The 22162-nt window shown below is 52.8% G+C and overlaps 1 protein-coding gene and 1 long non-coding RNA gene across 2 annotated transcripts; one reads left to right on the forward strand and one right to left on the reverse strand.

Moving 5' to 3' along the window:
- The first annotated feature begins 197 nt into the window (after positions 1-197).
- Positions 198-10162, forward strand: Kcne1 (potassium voltage-gated channel subfamily E regulatory subunit 1). Its single transcript, XM_013116135.3, has 2 exons — positions 198-745; positions 9578-10162. The coding sequence occupies exon 2, from the start codon at positions 9618-9620 to the stop codon at positions 10005-10007; it is 390 nt and encodes a 129-aa protein (XP_012971589.1). The 5' UTR covers positions 198-745; positions 9578-9617; the 3' UTR covers positions 10008-10162.
- On the reverse strand, positions 6847-22147 carry LOC121141887. The gene is made up of 3 exons (XR_005878816.1): positions 22043-22147; positions 8104-8178; positions 6847-6910 (listed from the first exon to the last, which is right to left on the reverse strand). It is a non-coding gene; the product is annotated as an uncharacterized LOC121141887 (long non-coding RNA).
- Positions 22148-22162: the final 15 nt, after the last annotated feature.

The following is a 22162-nucleotide window of genomic DNA, read 5'->3' on the forward strand; positions in this document are numbered from 1 at the left end:
GCTATGGCATCCAGCAGCCTGGCCGGGCCCTTCCGGCTCCCCCGCTCCCTGCTCCCCCGCTGCCTCCTGCGGACTCGCACCGGTCTAGCTGGTGGGCACAAGGCTATGAAACTGACCCGGAAGTTCTCTGAGCTGCTTCAGGGCTTGCTCCCGCTGGGACAGGAGGGCAGTTCATACTGGCCCGCCCACCCGCCGGCCGGACGAGGTTTGCAGTTGGTGCCAGGGCTGGGGTGCCTCCAGCAACTGACTGCCCACAGCAGAGCCCGCCCTGCACTCTGCACCAGGACCAAGCATCCAGTGAGCAGATACTCAAGGCAGCCCTGCCGGGTAGCTGCACGGCCACGGGGGCCCGGCGGGATATTCAGGGAAAGGAATCTGGAGAGGTTTGGGGCCTCCTCTGAGTGACTATGTTTGGAGCTGCTTAAGGGGGGTGTTTGTCCAGTGCTGCCCGGGTCTGTCTTGTTGATTCTCCTACAGACTATCTGCAGCCCTGAGCCCACCTGCCTGCCGGATTCAAGTGCTCCCCGCCTTTGGCGCTGCGTGCAGGCTGCAGGGTGGGCTGGGTGACCTCGGGGACCTGGGCTGGCGGGAGTAGTGCATAGGCGGAGCAGGGCTGGGTTCTGAGAGGCTCCACCCGCCCCAAGCCGCACTGCACGGAGCGCCTAGGGCTCGAGATCCCAGCCTCAGCCGGTGCCAAGAACTGGAACTCCGCTGGACACCGGGCTCCCTCGGCTTCCAGAAGCGGGTAAGTCTGGGGCTCCTGCCTCTGAGACAGATGCCCTCCTGGGACCAAGAATCTGTCTTGGCCTACAGATGCCCCTCACACTGGGGCCACAATTCCACCCCTAAGTCAAACCCCTGTCAGCCTGTCTTCACTCACAGGAAGGTCATAAGAAAACATTTTTCTTGTGTTATTAACTCATAGGCATTCGGAGAAAATTTGGAAAATGCCTAAAAGCATCATAAGAAAATTAACCTCCTTCCCATTCCTCAGGCTCAGAGACCCCTGCACCCCAGCTCAGCAATGCTTGAAGGCACAGTAGACCACGAGGAGATTGATTTTATTTTTATCACTTACTTGATTATTGAATTGTGTTGATCAGGGAGGCTCCTGGGGTTTGGCCTTTTTCCCACGAGGAAGGCGTAGACATGGAGAACATGGTTGATATCTGATCATGATTGCAGGAATGAGGGAAGGGAAACTTCTAGAGGAAATCTAGGTGACAGCCTAATCCCTCACCCCTTTCCATTGAGGTCAAGAGGGCTCGTTGGGTCATCCGGTGCGCCCACCCAGGGCTGTCCCGGTGTCTGCACTGATGGCTCACTTCAGCACAACAAGTCCTGCCCACATCCACGGAGGAAGGCTGACTGACTGCCCTCTGTGATCAGAGAGATGCTGACTTCACTGGCGCTGCTTGAATTCTTGGGGGTGATGGGAATTTCAGGCAGTCTTGGCTGGGCCCAAAACTTCTGCCTCCCTTGTCTGTTTGGCTTTACCAGCAGGTGAGGAAGGTGCCCCAAATTCCCAAGGAAACAGCCCAGCTGTCTCCCTCCCTCCCCCCAGGGCTTGCCTGTGATAGTGGACTGGGAATGAATCCCAGAGAGAAAAGCATGGAGGACCTCAGAGAGAGTCACACGTGTGGTCTATATCCCTCTGGGGTGAGCAGACTCCTGTGTGGTCTCTTTCTGGGGGCTGGGAGGAACTGGGAGGTATACATGCACTCATGTACGCATGCCTGCTTCTGGTGAACGGTTACCGCATTCCCACCAGATGCAGCCTCTGCTCCAGATGTTTCAGACAGAATGAAAAACTGCGTGTGCACACACGCGCGCGCACACACACATACACACACATGCACACACACACACACACACACACACACACACACACACACACAAGATCCCTGCTCTATAAGTTTACCTTTTGGTGGGAAAGATAAACATTTAACAGTGAACACAATGATTAAGGAAACTATACCATACTATGATAGTATTCAGTCAATACTATGGAAAACTAAACAAAGGAATGTAGGGTAAGCGTTACCAAGAGTGGGACAAAAGTATATTATCTTAATAATTATTAGTAGCCTTAAATTTCTTTTAGAGATAAGGTGAGTTTCAAATCCCCATGTATAACAATATAGGCATTAAAAATTACATCATGCAAAAGATTTGTAAAAATAAAAAACAGTATAAATTTTAACAGGAAAACATTCTGCATTGCCGGGGCTTCCCTGTAATAATCTCACAGACCACTACCAGAATGCAATGTACTTACTCCCTCTCACTGCAGTGGTATCGAATCTAACTCACAGCAATTCCTTCTTGAAATAATCTAACTTCTGGGGCTCGGGACAGAGGCAGGTAATAGTGTATAAGCTTGAGAGGCTCCTGGAAGGAGAAGCCCAGACATGCTGGCAAACTTCTCCAATTGTGGGAGAGGGGCTGGCACCGTGGGGGGGGCAGACACGGAGAGCCGGGTGGGGTTTTCACAGTTGCCATTCCGTCTAGCCTTTGACCTGTACCCCACTACCGCAGTGATGTCATACACATGCGCCTGAAGAGGCCAGGGGCAGAGGTCACAGCAGAGTCATTCGATGCTGTCTACGACCCTGTGGTGTGTGCATCCAGACAGGGTAGAGTTAGTTCCCCATTCCAAGCTTTTAGATGGGGAAACTGAGGCTTCTTGGGTTTTGCTTAATTTCCTGAAAGTACAGTTCCTATCTCCCTCATTGTGAACGATTTCAGCTCTCATCAGCTCTTTAGCTAAAATTCTCACCCTCCTCCCTTGTTGAGTCTTCCCTGTCTGCATTTCCACTCCTCAGACCCCCAACCTCCGTCCGTGTCTGTCGCCCGTGGGGAGGTCCGGGGAAGCCAGGGGAGTAGAACCAGATTCAGAGGCTACAGCCTACGTGCCACCAGGAGGTGGCAGACAGCAGCTTCCCTGCCTGAGGACAGAAGTTCTGGGCCTCCACACTCTGTCCTAATTCCTTGAGAAGCCCGGTCTGCCTCAGTCCCCAAGGGAAGGATGGGAGACCAAGGCGACCCCAGCTGCTGCCTGTAGAGTCTGGAGCCTCTTGCTAAGGGAAAAATGTAGCCTATGTGTTTCCCAGAGTTTGGACATGGGGTTGAAATGAAGTCACAAGAAATAGACAGCTGCTGCCGGGCGGTGGTGGCACACGCCTTTAATCCCAGCACTCGGGAGGCAGAGGCAGGCGGATCTTTGTGAGTTCGAGACCAGCCTGGTCTATAAGAGCTAATTCCAGGACAGCCTCCAAAGCCACAGAGAAACTCTGCCTCGAAAAACCAAAAACCAAAAAAAAAAAAAAAAAAAAAATAGACAGCTGCTTCCAAGGACAACCGGTGTAAAATCCTAGGCCCAGCCAAGGTCATGGTTGCTCAAATCAGGGCTATCTAGAGTCCCTTTTGCTCTCAATCTGCTTCTTCATACACAAGGCCAAATACCTCTGTGACGCAGCCCCGCGTCTTGCTTGAGAAGCGTGCTTTCGAGGAAAAGCTCCAGGAATCTTGTCAGAACAAGAATGTACCCACTCCATTGAGATAGGGAGTGGCTGGGGAGGGCTCTTTGGTTCACCCAAACCTGAGGGGGGCAGGAAGCAGACCCAAGCTCTGGCCATGACCCCTGCCTTTCCTGGAACCTAAGCAGCTAGGAAAGCAAACCTCAGATCCCCAGGAGGTTGCCAGTGCTGGGAAAGCCTTTGTTCCAGAAGCTTCCAGACTGTTACCGGTTCTGATAGGTAACCTAGCAGGAGCAGGTGGGGCAGGGGCAGGAATGCAGAAGGGTTGCACTAGGGGCCACACAGGATCCACCCACAGCTGCGGTTCAGTTCTGCTCGGCTTCCCAGAGCCCCAGCCCTGCTTGGGCCTGCAGTTCTGGGTCTGAGCTTTCAAGGAAAAGAACACACTTGCGCTATTCTAACTGGGACCGTGCCCTTGCTTCAAGCCCAAGCGTCTGCAGACAGGGATAGAAGTCCCAGCCAGTGTGAGAATGTTCTACCCAGGTTGAACCCCAACTGGCTAAGTCCGAAGCTGGGTATTCCCAGGTCCTACTGTCGATGCCTCGACAGCCTGTACAGTGTCAGGGACTCAGTCCTCTCAGGGTGGAGCTGTCTGTGGAGAACTTAGAGGTGCCAATGTCTCATAGCTTAGGAAATGTTTAAGGGCAAAGCCAGTCCTCACACGAGAGACCCAACTGGACCTGAGAAGCTGCTGGTTCCCCAGTTCTTCGAGTCTAAGGTGTCCATCTCCTCTCTACAAGTTCTGGGAACTCTGCTCTCTGTACCGATAAAATAGGGGCTGGTAGCTGAAAGACTGAGTTTCAAGTGTTTCAATGGGAGGGATAAACCTTGGGTAACTCAAATCAGCACTGCACAGCTGTTTTCTGTAAATCGAAATCGTTGGACCAATTACTCTCAACACCCATTGGAGTCCAACATTCCTGATGCCAGGGTTACCGGGCTGTGGGTTCCCTGACACTGACGGGAGTGAACGTGGAGAATCTGACACAAGCCCCCAAATGACATCTGTGCCATCTCCGCCAACGGCATGCAGATGAGACCCTGTGCCATCTCAGCCAATGGCATGCAGATTAGGCCCTGTGCCATCTCTGCCAACGGCATACAGATTAGGCCCTGTGCCACCTCCGCCAATGGCATGCAGATTAGACCCTGTGCCATCTCTGCCAATGGCATGCAGATTAGGCCCTGTGCCACCTCCGCCAATGGCATGCAGATTAGACCCTGTGCCATCTCTGCCAATGGCATGCAGATGAGGCCCTGTGCCATCTCCGCCAACGGCATACAGATTAGGCCCTGTGCCACCTCCGCCAATGGCATGCAGATTAGACCCTGTGCCATCTCCGCCAGGATTGTCTTGAGGCCGCTGATGAACTCACTTGGAGTCTCAGTATATGAAGTACCACAGTGAACTGCCCCCAGGCTTTGTGGGGGTACGGGGGACACAGCAAAGGCAAGGCAAAGCAATGCATTCGTGTAAAGCACTGTAGAGTCGTTATTTGAAAGGCAGGGGCTTACGCGGGCTTTTCTGGCCTGGCATAAAGCTAGTCACAGGGTACGGTGTCAGGGTGAGTTGGCGCGTGCCTAGTGAGGAGGATACTTTGTGCGGAAGCATACAAGACCAGGGAGACCTGGAAAGCAAGGAAGATTTGACCATGGAGCCATGCTTCCATCTCAGGCAGTCAATTCTGCCAGGTGCTCTGCAGAAAACACCGGTCCGTTTCCAAGTTCCCACCGCACAGCCCCGATGCCTCAGACCTGACTGTCAGCATCAGTCAGGAGTACAGAGCTCTGTTTGTGACAAAAAGCACCCGGGCTCAGTAACACAGGGAACCCATTTCCAGCTGGGCATGAGCTCGTTGGTAGAGTGCTTTATTCATACGTATGATGCCCTGGGTTCAATCCTCGATGGGCATAACCTAGGAGTAGCGACATAATGGCCCCCCCGTCAGCACTGGGGAAGAGGAGGCATGACCCTTCAAGGTCGTCCTTGGCATGTGGTAAGCTCAAGGCCAGTGTGGACTACATGAGACTCTCTTGGAAGACAAATCCCTTCTTCCCGTCTCAGAAGTGAAAGGCCACGATGACACCTGACCAGAGCCTCCTTCTATCCGTGCTGTCCCATAGCACGGAAGGGGGAAGGAAGGGAGCGGGTTAACAGCTCAGAACGCACCCCAACTGCCATTTAAAGACCATTTCTCAGCACTGTCTCCCTGAGAATTCTTTCCAGGGCCCGATCTGATGACACATTCACACTACCATGGGAAGCTTTTTAAAAGTCCAGTGTCAGGCAGGAACCCAGAGATGCACCGTTAACATCTCCCAGGTGGGACCCAGGTGTCATTATTTTCTGAGGGCTCCACAGGACTTCTCAAAGTTAGTGGCCCGGTGCCCAGAGCTACAGCGAGAGCTCCCAGAGCTCTGATGGCACCTGGCGGGCAAAAATTCCCAGTCCCACCTGAGTTTTAGGAGACAGAAATCCTGTAGGGGGAGCCTGGCAATCCAAAATTCACCAGGTGCTTCTCAGGCATGCTAAACTCCAGCCTCAGAAGGAGTATGGGCCCCGAGGGATTTCAAACAGATGTTTGGGGCTGTTTCTTCTGGTCATGGTAATTTCCATCTGGTTTTAAGAAACAAGTCTTTTCAGAAAAAAAAAAACCGCAAGTATATATTAAACAGAATTGACTCTGAAATTAGTTTCCTGGGTGGAGTTACTGATTCTAAATCAATTAACATTTGGGTCCCCAGTGCCTCCTGCCATCACCCACATAGACACTGGTCTGTAAGAACTCCCTGATGGTAATTGGTAGCAGGGTTGTGTGGTCACTCTGGGATTTTGGAAATAAAGTTATGCTGTCAGCTCGATGCCTGCTCTCCTCTTAAGGGAGAGGCTGGAGAATCCCTAAATGGCTTCAACTGTTTAGGAAGAAATGACTGAGCTTTGAGTTTCACTCTGTTTCTAGATGACTCCCGCCTGTCCCTGTGGTCAGAATGGGGCTATGTTTTTTTTCCCCCTTTGTTGGGGAATTGGTAGCTTGGTATCCTTCCGCCCTTCCCACCCCTAACAGGCCTCTGCACATACTGTAATGGCTATCAATCAGGAGAATGGGCTTTGTTTCTCATTCAAGGCAGCTCTCTCCAGAAAGTGTGGGAGAGCGCCACAGTGGTCAACCACGGTAAAATGAAGCCAATAACCTAAAGCCACAAATTCTCAGAGTGCAGATTCTAAGTGAGGCAGAAAACCCAGCGACCTCGTCACGTCAGTCACGTTCTACGACCGTGACGAGCACTAAGAAAACAATCTGGAAGGACTTGCCTTGTCTCACACTCTCAGAGAGTTCAGTACTCCGTTGCTTGGCTCTGCCGGTTCTGGGCTGTGGGGAGGCAGAGGGCACACAGTAAAACAGATCTGCTCGCCCTGTTGCAGCCAGGAAGCAGCAAGCAGTATCAGGAGAGGGCCAAGGGGAATGCAGACCCTTTGAAGACAACACAACGACCCATGTTTGCTAACTCAGCCTCGGCTCTGCAGGTCTACTGCCTCCTGTTAGTCTATCCAGACTCTGAACCCATTATGGATTTAAACATTGATTAGGTCAAAGCCTGCATGATCTAATCATCTCTGGAAAGGTCCTCACAGACACGCCCAGAGGTGCACATCACCAGTATCCCAGGTGTCTCTCAATCCGGTCAATGACAGTCAAGATCAACCATCCACATCCATACTCAGGACCACTAAATATCAACCCAGCCTGCCACATTCCTTGCCTGACCAGTGATGCAACGGCTTGAAAACAGTGCTGAGTCATTCTGGTTTACAAAGAGGAACAGACACAACAAAGGACTGAGGAACATTCCTAGAACCCTGTGTCCATGGAGTTATGGAGCCAGGATCCAAAGCTGGAGGCGGAAGACCAAACTCTGGAGCACCAGGTCCTCAGGCTAGAGTGCTGGTGAACTCGGCACGCAGCTCGCGGGCCGCCATGTTGTCGGGTAGGCCTTCACCTCAGTGAATACAACTGCCCTTAGAGAGACATCCACGGTGGAACAGACCCTCCTCCTCCATTCTCTCTCCAGATCTGAGCACCGTGCCTGTGTAGTTTACGAGGACTATTGCTCGGTTTGGGTCATGGTTCTGAAGATGTCCAACAGGGTGGTGTGGTCATGTGTTTACTATCTGGTAAACACCTTGTACTGCGCCACAACACGGCAGGGGGTATCACGTAGCTAGACAGGGCAAGTTCACCATGGATAACCCATTATATCTACGGATAAAGTCAAGGATAATAAAGCCACTCCCTCAATAACAAATTCATCTATAAATAGATTCAGTATCCTTAGGATACAATTACTTCCCAGTGGTCTTGTTGCTCAACACGGTTACACTGGGAGCCCAGTTTCCAACAGTGTGGCCTTGGGAAGATACGTTCACACTGTAGTAACCACACACTGCGTATTCCACACAGAGCCTCAGTCCGAGTAGCTACATAAACCATTGTAGTTACTTTTCTGTTGCTGTGACAAACACCAGGACCAAAAGTGACTTATGGAAGAGTTTCTTTAGACTTACAGTTGCAGAGTCCATATGGTGGGGGGCGTCGGCAGCAGACAGCCAGGGCAGGAAACCGAGAGATCACATCTTCATCTGCAACCAAGAAAGCACATAGAGTGACTTAGAAGTGGGCGGGACTATAAGTCCTCAAGCCCCTCCCCAAGCGTTGTGCTTCCTCTGAGACGCCTTTACCTCCTAAAAGTTCTACAACTTCCCACAAGTTCCAAGCCCAGGGCTGAGCGCTCAAATACATGAGCCTATGGGGGAGATTCCCACTCATCACCACAAGTCCCGGGAACTAGTGTGGGAAGGTATAATTTATGAGGTTTGCTGTCTCCCTTTTGCTTATTATTTATTCAGTATTTTTGAGACAGGGTCTCACTATCCCTGGCTGGCCTGGAACTCATTCTGTAGACCCAAACTCATAGGCATCCTCCTGCCTCCGCTTCCCACGTGTATTTTTATTTTTTAAGTGTTTAAAAAGGCACATTTGTTGATGTATTTGCTTTGTGTATGTGTGTGTGCGTGTGTTGGGAGGAGAGAGGTCAGTTTGCAGGGGTCAGTTCTCTCCTCCTTCCTCCCTGCGGGTCCCAGGGATGGGACTCGGGTCACCAGGCCTGGCTTTAACCCGCACTTTCACCCAGTGAGCTGTTTCGCCGGGCTATCCGCCTTGTTTATGGAGTGGCCGCCGTAGCGTCCATCACTGGGGGCAGAGAAATGAGCGTCTGACACGGACATGGGTCGACTGTAAACAAGTGCACACGTGCACACGTGCACACGTACACAGCATCTGAACGGGCCAGAAGGATAGTAATGAGGGAAAGAGACCCAACGAGACCCACGACCCCACACCATTTACGACACACAGCACACCTATACGCAGTAACGTGCTGATCAAACTCATCCCAGTGGCCACCTACCAGAGAGGGTGTGAGCAAACGACAGTGAATCAAGTTGTCAGTTGATTGACCAAGAGAGGTCAACGAGGCTCCCGATGGCATGTACCACAGAAGCATGGTTGTTCTCTCCCACCGTATACACCATGGGAGGATGCTTGTCCACTCCCCAATGGTCTACACCATGGAAAGGTGTTTGTTCACTTTCTGATGGTCTACACCATGGGCGGATGCTTGGCCACTCCCTGACGGTCTACACCATGGGAGGATGCTTGTCCACTCCCTGATGGTCTACACCATGGGCGGATGCTTGTCCACTCCCTGACGGTCTACACCATGGGAGGGTGCTTGTCCACTTTCTGATGGTCTACACCATGGGCAGATGCTTGTCCACTCCCTGATGGTGTATACCATGGAAGAATGTTTGTTCACTCTCTGATAGTCTACACCATGGGAGGATGCTTGTCCACTCCCCGATGGTCTACACCATGGGAGGATGCGTGTCCACTCCCCGTCACCTAAGACTCAGAACTGTGAGCATGGGTGGGAGGTGGCCAGTTCACACTATATGATTTCAGGTTGCATTTTCCTTTCAGGACTTTTGCTGTACATCTGGGGAAAAGCTGGGAGCCCAGGATGATCCTGTCCAACTCCACAACTGTGATGCCCTTCCTGGCCACGCTGTGGCGGGAGACGGCCGAACAGGGCGGCGATGCATGGGGCCTGGCTCGCAGGTCTCAGCCCCGGGATGACAGCAGGCTGGAAGCGCTCTACATCCTCATGGTGCTGGGCTTCTTCAGCTTCTTCACCCTGGGCATCATGCTGAGTTACATCCGATCTAAGAAGCTGGAGCACTCCCAGGATCCATTCAACGTGTACATCGAGTCGGACGCCTGGCAGAAGAAAGACAGGGCATTCTTCCAGGCCCGCGTTCTGGAGAGCTGCAGGGCTTGCTATGTCATTGAAAACCAGGTGGCTGTAGAACAGCCTGCCACACACCTTCCCGAACTGAAGCCTTTGTCGTGAACCCCACAGCTCGTTAAGAATAGACAAGCCCTGCATGCGACAATCTGGTCCTTCCAGTCACAGGCCTGTCATTGTCTTTATTGTAGGGGTGCCACGGGAGTTTTTGCTATTGAAGGATTGAGGGGTGAATTCATAATACAAGTTTTCTAAAAACATGTTTCTTCTATAGTAGATGATCAGTTAATTCTGCAGCACCTACCCTTGTCTTTTAAAATCGAGCAGAGTCCCCAACAATTTGGCCTCTGAGAATGTAAGCCCAGTTTTCCCCCAAATCTCTGGACATTAGCGGGTCACATGACTAAGTTCTGGCCAAAAGATATGGACATGATGAGCCCAGTTCGTAAGTAGCCTTTTTTTTTCTCTTCCTTTTTTTTTTTAAATTTAAGTTAGAAACAAGCTTGTTTCACATGTCAATCCCAGCTCCCTCTCCCTCCCCTCCTCCCCACCCCTCCTTATCAGACCCCTCACAGTCCCCCGCCCAATCTCCACTCTGATCCCCAGGGAGAGTGAGGCCCTCCATGGTGGATCTCCAGAGTCTGTCATCTCATCCAGGGCAGGGTCATAAGTAGCCTTTGAAAAGGGGAGGGTGTGCCCTCCCTTTCCTCGCCCCCCCCAAGGACATTGGTACACTTGAGGCAGCTCTGACAGAAACAGCAAGCCACTATTAGGTGGCGTAGATGATGCAGGACCTGTCACCCTCCTGCACTGCCCACCTGTCTGCCCTGCCCCTCCTGCAGCCGCTGCTCACTGTGGTCCCTCTTAAGTCAAAGAACCAGCAGCCAACACAGTGGCACCATGGTACTTGTCCCTTTGTTCACAACTGTGACTCTATCCTCCTGGCCTCCTGTCTCCCTCTCCTCCCTTATTACACAGCTTTCCTGCATTCCTTATCCAAGCACACCCACGTACACATGCATACCCCTCACCGTTCAACTCGGATAGAAATTGCTTCTTGTAGGAAAACGACCCCTTTAGAGTAATACCATGAGCAAGGCGTGGGGTTACCACGGGAGAGAAAGTGGCCATGGGCACAGGGGAAGGTGTGTGTGTGTGGGTACTGGCATGGGCCTGATGTAGCAAGGCCCCTGAGGTGACAGGCTTGACTTGCTGGACGAGTTCCCTTCCTAAAAGAACACATTGAGGTTCCAACCCCCAGCACTAGTGAATGTTGCCTTGTGTGGAAATAGGGTCTTTACCAACGATGGCGTTTCATTGAGAGACTGAAGCGGGTCCTACTTGTAAGATGGCCACTGGCACCCACGAGGAGAACCACGAGATGCCAGAGACAGAGATCGGAGGGATGAAGATGAAGGCCAAGGAGAGCTGGAGATGGATGGCGGCTGGACTGGGGACAGAGACCAGGAGGAACTCTCCACGTCAGTCTTCAAGGACACGAGGCCCTCCCAAGCCTTCCTTCCAGACTCCCGCCTTGAGGACGCAGGACAATGCCCGCCTGTTGCTTGGTAGAATTTGACAAAGCAGTCTAGCTAGCTAATGCAGTATCTGCTGCCCCTCCCACCTCCAACCTGAAGGAACCACGGGAGTGGAGTGGAGGGGCGGCACCAGAGTGGCTTTCACAGCAGACAGACAGACATCTCAGGCCATCTGCCCCCTGAGAGTGTGGGGAGCCGGCATTGCCCCCTGAGAGCGTGGGGGAGCCGGCGTTGCCCCCTGAGAGCGTGGGGGAGCCGGCGTTGCCCCCTGAGAGCATGGGGGAGCTGGCGCTCTGAGGGCCAGCCTTCCCCGGCTGCCACCTGAGATGCAAGGAGCTTTTTGTACCAGACACCCTGAGAGCTCACCGCCTGGTTCTCCTGGAGAGCACGAAACCCTGCTGTCAGACATGAGCTTCGGAAAACTGAACAGGGGCTGGTGAGACAGAGGTGATCTGAGTTTGATCCCCAGAACCCATGGTGGACGGGAAGGACAGGCCCCAGAAAGGTGTCCTCTGACCTCCACATATGCACAGACAGACAGACAGACAGACAGACAGACACACAGTGATACACAAATAAAACAATAATAAAGCTTTAGGGCTGGAGAGATGGCTCAGAGGTTAAGAGCACTGGCTGCTCTTCCAGAGGTCCTGAGTTCAATTCCCAGCAACCACATGGTGGCTCACAACCATCTGTAATGAGATCTGGCGCCCTCTGCTGGCCTGCAGGGATACATGGAGGCAGGATGTTGTAAGCATATTAAATAAATCTTTAAAAAATGAAACAATAATAAAGTTTTAAACACACAATCTAATAAAAATCACCCCCCTGTGCGGCACTGACTGTCTTCCAGGAGACACATTTGGCTCAGTCTGGTTCCATGACCACAGCTCTCATGTCCCACAGATCAGTGAATCCCATGTTGGGGGTGGGGTGGGGTGGACATTTCCACGTCAGATCCCTGACATGGATTTGCCTCTGAATCGCTTCTGTCCTAGAATAATTATTGGTGTCCCAGAGCCCTCTGAATCCAATGAATGCCCCGTTCGTCCCCACCCCAAGATGCTCACGGACACTATCCCTGCTGTCCTCAGAGTTCATGCGCCCCTAGGACAGCTGTGGCCGCTGAATCCACAGCCAAACTCTGCTCCAAACGGATTCCTGTTGCCCAGACTGGAGGGATGGCCTGGAGAGGGACCCAGAGTGCTTGTGACTAGCTTGTGACACAGTGACCTTGATATTCCTGGCGTACAGACCTCCTGTCACCAGCTCCTTTTTCCACAGGGATTCCTGTGCCTTTTAAGGCAGGGAGATCCCTAGGCCTTCGAGCTTATCTGCCCTTGGAGGACCAGGCCTCACAATCCCTCACTCCCCAACTGCAGACTCCTTATCTCCCCCTCTTCTGGTCCCTTCATTTAAAAGGCAGAAGGGGAGAGGCAAGTGAGAACTGAACTGCGCCTTGAAATGCTACCTGCCTGTCATGCCGCAGTGTCTGACTGCACACGCACAGAGGGCTGTCATGCTGTAACTTCTGACTGTGCATGGGCACACACACGCGCGCACACACACACACACACAGAGCTGTCATGCTGTAACTTCTGACTGTGCATGCGCGCGCGCGCACACACACACACACACACACACACACACAGAGGGCTGTCATGCTGTAACTTCTGACACTGCACACACACACACACAGGGGACTGTCATGCTGTAACTTCTGACTGTGCATGCACACACACGCGCACGCGCACACACACACAGAGGGCTGTCATGCTATAACTTCTGACACTGCACACACACACACAGGGGACTGTCATGCTGTAACTCCTGGTTGCACACACACAGGACTGTCATGCTGTAACTTCTGACACTGCACACACACACACACACACAGGGGACTGTCATGCTATTGCGCAGGGGCCACTCTCAGCTCTTCATAGGTTCTCAGTCGATATTTTGCACACACTGCATGTTAGGACAGTGCCTTTTGCTGTGTTGACATTTTTAAATTAAAGCTTTTAAAACATGATCTTGTATGCTTTTTTGAAAAACCAGATTTATCTGCTCTAGTTTTGCGACTGTTCACTTGCATATGTGTAAGTGTACTTGGTGCCTGTGGAGATCAGGAGAGGGTGTTGGATCCCCCGGAGTTATGGATGGGTGCTGGGAACTGAACCCAGGTACCCTGCTGAGGAATCCACGTTCAATGCTAGGCCTCTCTCCATGCCCCAGGGATGCTGTGTTCTCATCACTGTGGTAACTTCTGGAAGAGGAACCAGTATCTGGGGGCTTCACAGCAACCCCAGCAGCCGCGGAATGAGGAGGACGGGACTGCCGGGGGGGGGGGGGAGTCAGTTATTAAGGCACAGTGTGTCAGGGTGGAGAATCATCAGCCCCTCTGATCAAAAGTGAGGGAGCAAAGTCCCAGAGGGACACCAGTCACCCGTGGAGCACAGTGCCCTCCTATGCTGGTTGGTACTTTTGTCAATGTGACACAAGCGAGGGAAGAGATCTTCAATAGAGAGAATGCCCCCGCCAGGCTGATCTGTAGGCAAGCTGCAGAGCATTTCTTTTTTCTCTTTCTTTTCCGAAACAGGGTTTCTCTGTAGCTTTGGAACCTGTCCTGGCACTGGCTCTGCAGACCAGGCTGGCCTCGAACTCACAGAGATCCGCCTGCCTCTGCCTCCCGAGTGCTGGGATTAAAGGCGTGCGCCACCAACGCCCGGCTAGGGCATTTTCTTGATTGATGATTAATGTGGGAGGGTCCAGGTCACTGTGGGCAGTGTCATTACAGGGGGCGGGTGTTCTGTGCTGTAGACTAAAGCAGGCTGAGCAAGCCATGGGGAGCAAGACAGTAAGCAGCGCCCCTCTGTGGCCTCTGTGTCAGCTCCTGCCTCCAGGTTCCTCCCCACTTAAGTTCCTTTGGTTTTGGTCTTTATCACAGCTGAGAAACCAAACCAAGACACCTTGGAAAGGGGCTGGGTGTTAACACTTGGTGTCTGCTGTCAGTGGGGAACACAGGCAGAATAAAGATGGATTCTGGTTTCTGTAAGAGAAGTTTCCTGACTTTTACATGTCAGCACTAAGTTCGATTGCCATTACTTTATTTTATTCGTGTACATGTGTGAGTCTGTGTATGTGAGTCTGCATGTGTGTGTGTGTATGTGTGTGCCAGTCTCTGTGTGAGTCTGTGTGTGTTTATGTGTGTGAGTGTGTGTGCATGTGTCTGTGTAAGAGTCTGTGTCTGTGTGTGTCTGTACATGTCTGTGTGCCAGTCTTTCTGTGAGTCTACGTGTGTGTGAGTCTGTGTGTGTGAGAGTGTGTGAGTGTGTGTGTCTGTGTAAGAGTCTGTGTCTGTGTGTGTCTGTACATGTCTGTGTGCCAGTCTTTCTGTGAGTCTGTGTGTGTGAGTCTGTGTGTGAGAGTGTGTGAGTGTGTTGGTGCATATGGAGATCAGGGTCAATGTCAAGTGTCTTCCCCAATCACTATTCCATCTTATTTTCTTCTAAGCTGAAGACTTTTTATTGGTGTGTGTGTGTGTGTCTGTGTAAGAGTCTGTGTCTATGTGTGTCTGTACGTGTCTGTGTGCCAGTGTCTATGTGAGTCTACGTGTGTGTGAGTCTGTGTGTGTATGTGTGTGAATGTGTGTGTCTGTGTAAGAGTCTGTATCTGTGTGTGTCTGTACGTGTCTGTGTGCCAGTCTCTCTGTGAGTCTGTGTGTGTGAAAGCGTGTGAGTGTGTTGGTGCATATGGAGATCAGGGTCAATGTCAAGTGTCTTCCCCAATCACTATTCCATCTTATTTTCTTCTAAGCTGAAGACTTTTTATTGGTGTGTGTGTGTGTGTGTATGCATGCGTGTGTGGAGTGTGCGTGCATGTGTGTGTGCACTGAGTGTGTGAAGTGTGTGTGCACATGTGTGTGTGTGTGTGTGCACTGAGTGTGTGGAGTGGCCGAGGAAAGCAGGGGGAGGGCATCAAGTGAGTCTGCCTGGCTGTCCCCTTCACACACCTTCCCCAGCCTGACTGCCAGCCTAGACCAACAGCCCCGCCCCCCCAGCACACCCCACCCCACCCCACCCCCAGCACACCCCACCCCACCCCCAGCACACCCCACCCCACCCCCAGCACACCCCACCCCACCCCAGCACACCCCACCCCACCCCCAGCACACCCCACCCCACCCCCAGCACACCCCACCCCACCCCCAGCACACCCCACCCCACCCCCAGCACACCCCACCCCACCCCACCCCACCCCCAGCACACCCCACCCCAGCACACCCTGCCCCACCCCCAGCACACCCAACCAGGCAGACCCACACACTCCAGGCTTGGGCCAGGACGCATCCGGCACACCAGTCCAGCCCCCTCTGTCCTCCAACTTCATTCCACCTAAGCCATTTTCAACCCACGGTCGGCCAACCTGCCCACGCATCCTGTCCTCCCCCACCTGCTCTGCCCACATCAGACAAAGACCAGCAAGTAAAATCTCATGCACAGATCTCATTGCTGCCAACGAGGATTGCCTAGATGGACTCCAGAACACGGAATTTCAAAGAACAATCGTAGAGGATCAAATCAAAGAACTCCAGCAGTTTAAAGAAGAAACAACGAGACAGCTCAGTGAAATTAAGAAAAAGAGCTTACACCAGGTAAGCAAGGGATAACTAAATAATAAAAATAGCAAGCAGTTAAAGTTAAAAAAACAAACCTACAGGAAAGGGACATACAGGAAACACGGAACACCAATGAGGAGGAGAATCTCAAGTCAACGGCAATCCAAGCAGAGATAGCGGGAGAGGAAGGGCGGAGTCAGGCAGCCACCAGCAGCCACCGGAAAGCAAGAGGTGAGGTAATGAGCCATCAGCCTTGTGGTAAGACACAGACTAACAGAAATGAGTTAATCTAGTTGTAAGAGCTAGTTAATAATAAGCCTAGCTAATAGGCCAAACAATTTGTAGTCAATATTCAGCCTCTGAATGGTTCTTTGGGAACTGGTTGGCAGGAGAGAAGCATCAGGCTACAGCTGAGTGCTCACTGGAAACTTGGAAAGTCAGAAGTGCCTGGAGCAATGCACTCCAAGTCCTAAGAGGCCACAAGGGCCAACCTAGACCATATACCCAGCCAAACTATCTGCCATAGTTGAAGGAGAAAGAAAAACTTTCCATGATATAAGCAGCCTAAAAAAATGATGGCTCAGCAGTTAAGAGCACTTCCTTCTCTTGCAGAGAGCCAGGTCCCGGCTCCCATGCCAGGTGACTCGCACACCTGTAATTGCAACTCCAGGAGGCTCTGGGGCCCTCTTCTGGACTCTGCAGCTCCAGGAGGCTCTGGGGCCCTCTTCTGGACTCTGCAGCTCCAGGAGGCTCTGGGGCCCTCTTCTGGACTCTGCAGCTCCAGGAGGCTCTGGCGCCCTCTTCTGGACTCTACGGCTCCAGGAGGCTCTGGCGCCCTCTTCTGGACTCTACGGCTCCAGGAGGCTCTGGGGCCCTCTTCTGGACTCTGCAGCTCCAGGAGGCTCTGGCGCCCTCTTCTGGACTCTGCAGCTCCAGGAGGCTCTGGCGCCCTCTTCTGGACTCTGCGGCTCCAGGAGGCTCTGGCGCCCTCTTCTGGACTCTACGGCTCCAGGAGGCTCTGGGGCCCTCTTCTGGTCTCTGAAGCTCCAGGAGGCTCTGGCGCCCTCTTCTGGACTCTACGGCTCCAGGAGGCTCTGGCGCCCTCTTCTGGACTCTACGGCTCCAGGAGGCTCTGGCGCCCTCTTCTGGACTCTGCAGCTCCAGGAGGCTCTGGCGCCCTCTTCTGGACTCTACGGCTCCAGGAGGCTCTGGGGCCCTCTTCTGGTCTCTGAAGCTCCAGGAGGCTCTGGCGCCCTCTTCTGGACTCTACGGCTCCAGGAGGCTCTGGCGCCCTCTTCTGGACTCTACGGCTCCAGGAGGCTCTGGGGCCCTCTTCTGGTCTCTGAAGCTCCAGGAGGCTCTGGCGCCCTCTTCTGGACTCTACGGCTCCAGGAGGCTCTGGCGCCCTCTTCTGGACTCTACGGCTCCAGGAGGCTCTGGCGCCCTCTTCTGGACTCTGCGGCTCCAGGAGGCTCTGGCGCCCTCTTCTGGACTCTACGGCTCCAGGAGGCTCTGGGGCCCTCTTCTGGTCTCTGAAGCTCCAGGAGGCTCTGGCGCCCTCTTCTGGACTCTACGGCTCCAGGAGGCTCTGGCGCCCTCTTCTGGACTCTACGGCTCCAGGAGGCTCTGGCGCCCTCTTCTGGACTCTGCAGCTCCAGGAGGCTCTGGCGCCCTCTTCTGGACTCTGCAGGTACCTGCACTTAGTGTCTCCCCTCTCACAGGAACACGCTCACATACAGATTTTAAACTGTGGATAAATGAAGCCTTCCATCCTCAGATTGCAGGGTTTTTTGCTTTTGTTTTTGTTTTTTTGATGTTTCGAGACAGGTTTCTCCGTATTGTTTTGGAAGCTGCCCTGGAACTCACTCTGTAGACCAGGCTGGCCTCGAACTCACAGAGATCCGCCTGCCTCTGCCTCCCGAGTGCTGGGATCGAAGGCGTGCGCCACCACTGCCCGGCTAGATTGCGGTGTTTGGTTACAGCAGTAACAACAGTGCTGGTGGGAGTGTGGATTACCAGGCTTGTAACCCTCAGCCAGCCCCAGGCCACAGGAAGCAGGGTGGTTAGGGCATGATTTCCCTCAAAGGCTGGTAGTAGCTTCATCCTCAGGGTGGCGGTATTGTGCCCATAGAACCTTTAATGGGTGGGACCTACGGAGAGGTGGTCACTGGGGGGGTGGTCTTGGGAGGGGCTAATGTAGTTCTTCTGGAACTTCACAACTTCAATGACTAGGGTTATTATAAAAGAGCGAGATGGGGGAAGGAGTGGAGAGGAGGGGTGGGGGAGGGGGTGGCAGGGGAGGGTGGAGAAAGGGCTCTGTGGTCAAGAGTGTGTGCGGCTCCTGCATGGGACCTGGGCTTGGCTCCCATGGCCCACGTAGTGATTCACAGTTGCCTGTGAATTCAGTCCTAGTTCGGGGGTCTGACACCCTCTTTTGGCCTTTGTGAGCATCAGGTACATATGTAATTCACACACACACACACTCACACACACACACTCACACACACACACTCACTCACACACACACACACACTCACACACACACTCAGGCAAAACCACTCACACACTAAAGTAAAAGCAATGTTGTAAGAAGGAGTCAGACCTGCCGCCCCCCTGCTCTCAGTCATCCTGTGGTGCCGTGTGATCTCTCCCTCTCTCGTGGGTGTCTTCCGTGATGCCATCCACCATGACACAGCCACGGGGTGGGGGGGCTAACCGGAGGCTGTCAGTTGATGAGATGCCTGATTTGGGGATTTTAGAACCCAAATCTGCGAGCCAGATGAGCCGCAGGTACTCTGTGGTAACAGCCCTGCTCACCTGCCTCTCACGCTCACCACAGGGATGACGCCACAGCTCTGATTTCATTCCCTACACTGTTGAGACAAAGCTTTGGAGGTCTGTGACGCAGACGACCCTGTAATGCCGTCCATTAAAGGCTAGGAGGCTCCCATGGAGCCCAGGGCTGACATGTTACTCACCCAACGTGAACAAGTCCACTCCCTCACCTGGCCTGCAGTCCCTTGGCCTGAGAGGGTGCATGGCTGTCAGCGTCTTCGGAAGAGACACGGACAGCGGGCTCTGAATGCTCCATGGAAGCAAGCTGGACACTAACGGGGTATCTGAGGCTCAGTGAGGCACAAGGAGACACCCTAGGTCTCTGGTAGCTTCTTTAAAGAAAGCCAGCAGGCCCTCTGCTTTCTTAACTGCCCGCCCATCCGTCCTTACCCTCTCTGGCTGCTTTATTGCAGCAAGGGCTCCTGTGGCAGTGGGGGGATTGCAAGGGAACTCGCCACGGGCCACCAAAGCAAAGGTTTAGTGAGTGCTGTGGAGGAGGGAAGAGGACTCCAGTCTGATGCTTTTATTTTATACATAACTTTTAATATTTCTTAGTATTGCCAAGTTAGTCTGAAAAAATTGGCTACTAACATCACCTATACTGTAAACCTAGATGTCCCCTTAGAATCGACCAGGTCATTGAAAAACAAAACCCCAGCACAGAGAAGGGGAGCGGACACCAAGTCGCACCCCTACCCAAGAAGCTGTCTGCAACTGGCTGCTGCTGGGAGGGGAAAATCAGGTAGCCAACCACGCTCCGGAGCAGGCCCATGCCGGGAGTAGCCGGTCAACACAGACGGACTCCGTGTGTGTGTGTGTGTGTGTGTGTGTGTGTGTGCGCGCGCGTGCATTTTGTTTGGTGTGTTTGTTTTGTCTTATTGGATCTCTTGTTTGGTAAGTTTGGGGATTTTTCTTGTGTGTGTATGCGCACGCCCATGTGGGTTTTCTTTTTTGTTTGCTTTTTTGGAGACTGAAAGATCACAAAGTTAGTTGGGTAGGGAGGTGGAGTGAATCTCAGAGGAAGGAAAATATGCTGTTCCCTCCCACCCCTACCCTGTGCCCTGCCCTCTCCCCCCACCCCTCCACCCCTACCCTGTGCCCTGCTCTCTCCCCCCACCCCTCCACCCCTATCCCGTGCCCTGCTCTCTCCCCCACCCCTCCCTTTAAGTTCTTTTGTTCCCTAAACAGCTTTGCAGTTTGCTTCAGGTACACACCCTGTGCTCCGGATCTTTATAACAATCTAGGAACCACAAACAAGAGAAACCTACAGGACTGTGTTTCTGAGGCTGATTTGACTTAATACAATTACTTCCAGTTGCATCTATCTCCCTAGGAGCAACTACTTTTCCCTTGAATCTGGATGTGGGTCCCCTCTGGACGCTACGGGAGTACAATAGTCTCAAAAGTGCATGCCTGAATCTACAGGCCAGGCGGACTATCCTGAGCCCTCATCAGGAGGTGACTCTTTATGGGAAAAAACGGGACATAAATACCAAGTCAAGCTGAAGGAGATAAGCAAAAGCCTGGAGGGCACGAGGACCCAGGGAGTGTGCCCAAGCTCTGAGGGGATTGATAGGGTCGGCTCCCCCTTGTTTGCGCAGCCACTGGATGCATAAAACAAATTTAGATGTGAAACCGTCTCTGCAAGAGCTCTGGTCGCCATGTCCACCTGAGGTCGGTATAAAGTATAGGCCACATAGCACACAGATTTCCACAATACTGGATTTCTTGTTTTTGTCTTTCGACGGGTGTATCGGACTGCTGGCTGTGGCTGCCCTCTGGTGGTGACTTTGGGGATAGCTCTCTAAGCACAGAGCCCTGAGTCTTTGCCTAGGAAGGGCTGGGTGATGTATTCTGAGAGCCTCTAGACACTGTTGGGAGGTTGAAATTCTGGTCAACCAACAGTGCTTGGGAGATGGTACCTACTGTCCCGGAAGAGAGACAGACACCTTCTCCAGGTGTGATGTGGGACAATCCGTCTGTGTAAGAACCTTGGGGTCATAGCTCAGGGTCCCGGGAAAGCCGCGAAGACCTCTTTGCTGAAACCACAGCCCTCTCTCATTCCAAGGATGGCACTATCATCTCTCCAAGCCCCAGGAAAACGTCCTCCTCCCCAGGCCCGAGGACCTTTCAGCCACAAGGGACCATGGGTGCTCTGCCTGGAGAGATCCCCTCCCCGACAGCTCCATGGCTCTGGGGGATGAGGGTTGTCCCCTCTCACCAACACTAAAACTTAAGTGCATGCGGCCACGCCTCACACTTTCACATGGTCTTGGGATAGATGACATCCTCACATCTGCAGGGCAAGCACTTTGCCGACGATGAGGTTACCTTGGGCTCATGCTTTCAAAGCAGTCATCATGCAGGGAGGGCAGGATGGAGGGGGTGTGGTGGATACTCTTCACCATGGTAAGTCCTTAGGGGAATGTTTCAGGTTCAAACCCTAACAGGCTTACTTTTGATACTACGTATCTTTAGGCTTACTTTTGATACTACATATCTCATAGGCTTGGGCATGTGTCTGCTGTTTCATAGAATCAGTTCTCCACCCTCCAGAGCCCCAGGCTCCACCTAGTCACCCCTCCCTGTCACTCCACAGTGTCGGAGTTAGAATCACACAAGGCATTCTCTTTTCTGAATTGACTTCCTCCAGGCATCAACGGCTCTAACTTTCCCTTTGTCTTTTCATAGGCACCCCCCCACCCCCGCCACACACACACACCGTTTCTAGAGCTGATTCACAGTCCACTGGGAAGGCACCATGGTTTACTCGTCCACCCCCCTGCTGAAGAGCATCTGTGGGCAGACTCCACCTGCACGGGAGTTTTCAGCTCCTTGTGACAAATGCTAAGGACGGCAATTGTTGGGTTACAGGTCAGAGTCCACCGCTGTCCTGCTGCATACCTTCCCGTTGTCCCACAAGTGCCCCGCGAGAGTTCCTGTGCTGCCCCAGGACCTGCTGCTGTGGGCCTTCTGTATTTGGGCCTTTCAGATAGGTGCATACCTGCCACGTCTCTTTGTGAGTAAAGTTTTATTGGAACACGGGCACATTCACTTGCATACAATCTAAGGTGGATCCTTGGCAAGCAGGAAGACCCGATTAGTTCCTAAGCACACATGTAAAAAAATGATGAGGTCCCTCCACATACCTGTAGCCATGTTGGGGGCAGGGACAGTGGATCTTGGGGGGACTTGCCAGCCAGACCGCCTATCTGAAACAGTGAGCGCCAGGCCAATCAGTGAAAAAGCCTAGGAAAAATAAGGTAGGC

This window comes from Mesocricetus auratus, unplaced genomic scaffold, assembly GCF_017639785.1.
Source record: "Mesocricetus auratus isolate SY011 unplaced genomic scaffold, BCM_Maur_2.0 Super-Scaffold_100008, whole genome shotgun sequence".
NCBI lineage: Eukaryota > Metazoa > Chordata > Mammalia > Rodentia > Cricetidae > Mesocricetus > Mesocricetus auratus.

What these genes read in the sequence shown, in the direction of transcription:
- Kcne1 (XM_013116135.3), top strand. Translation starts at nt 9,618, where the DNA reads ATGATCCTGTCCAACTCCACAACTGTGATGCCCTTCCTGGCCACGCTG.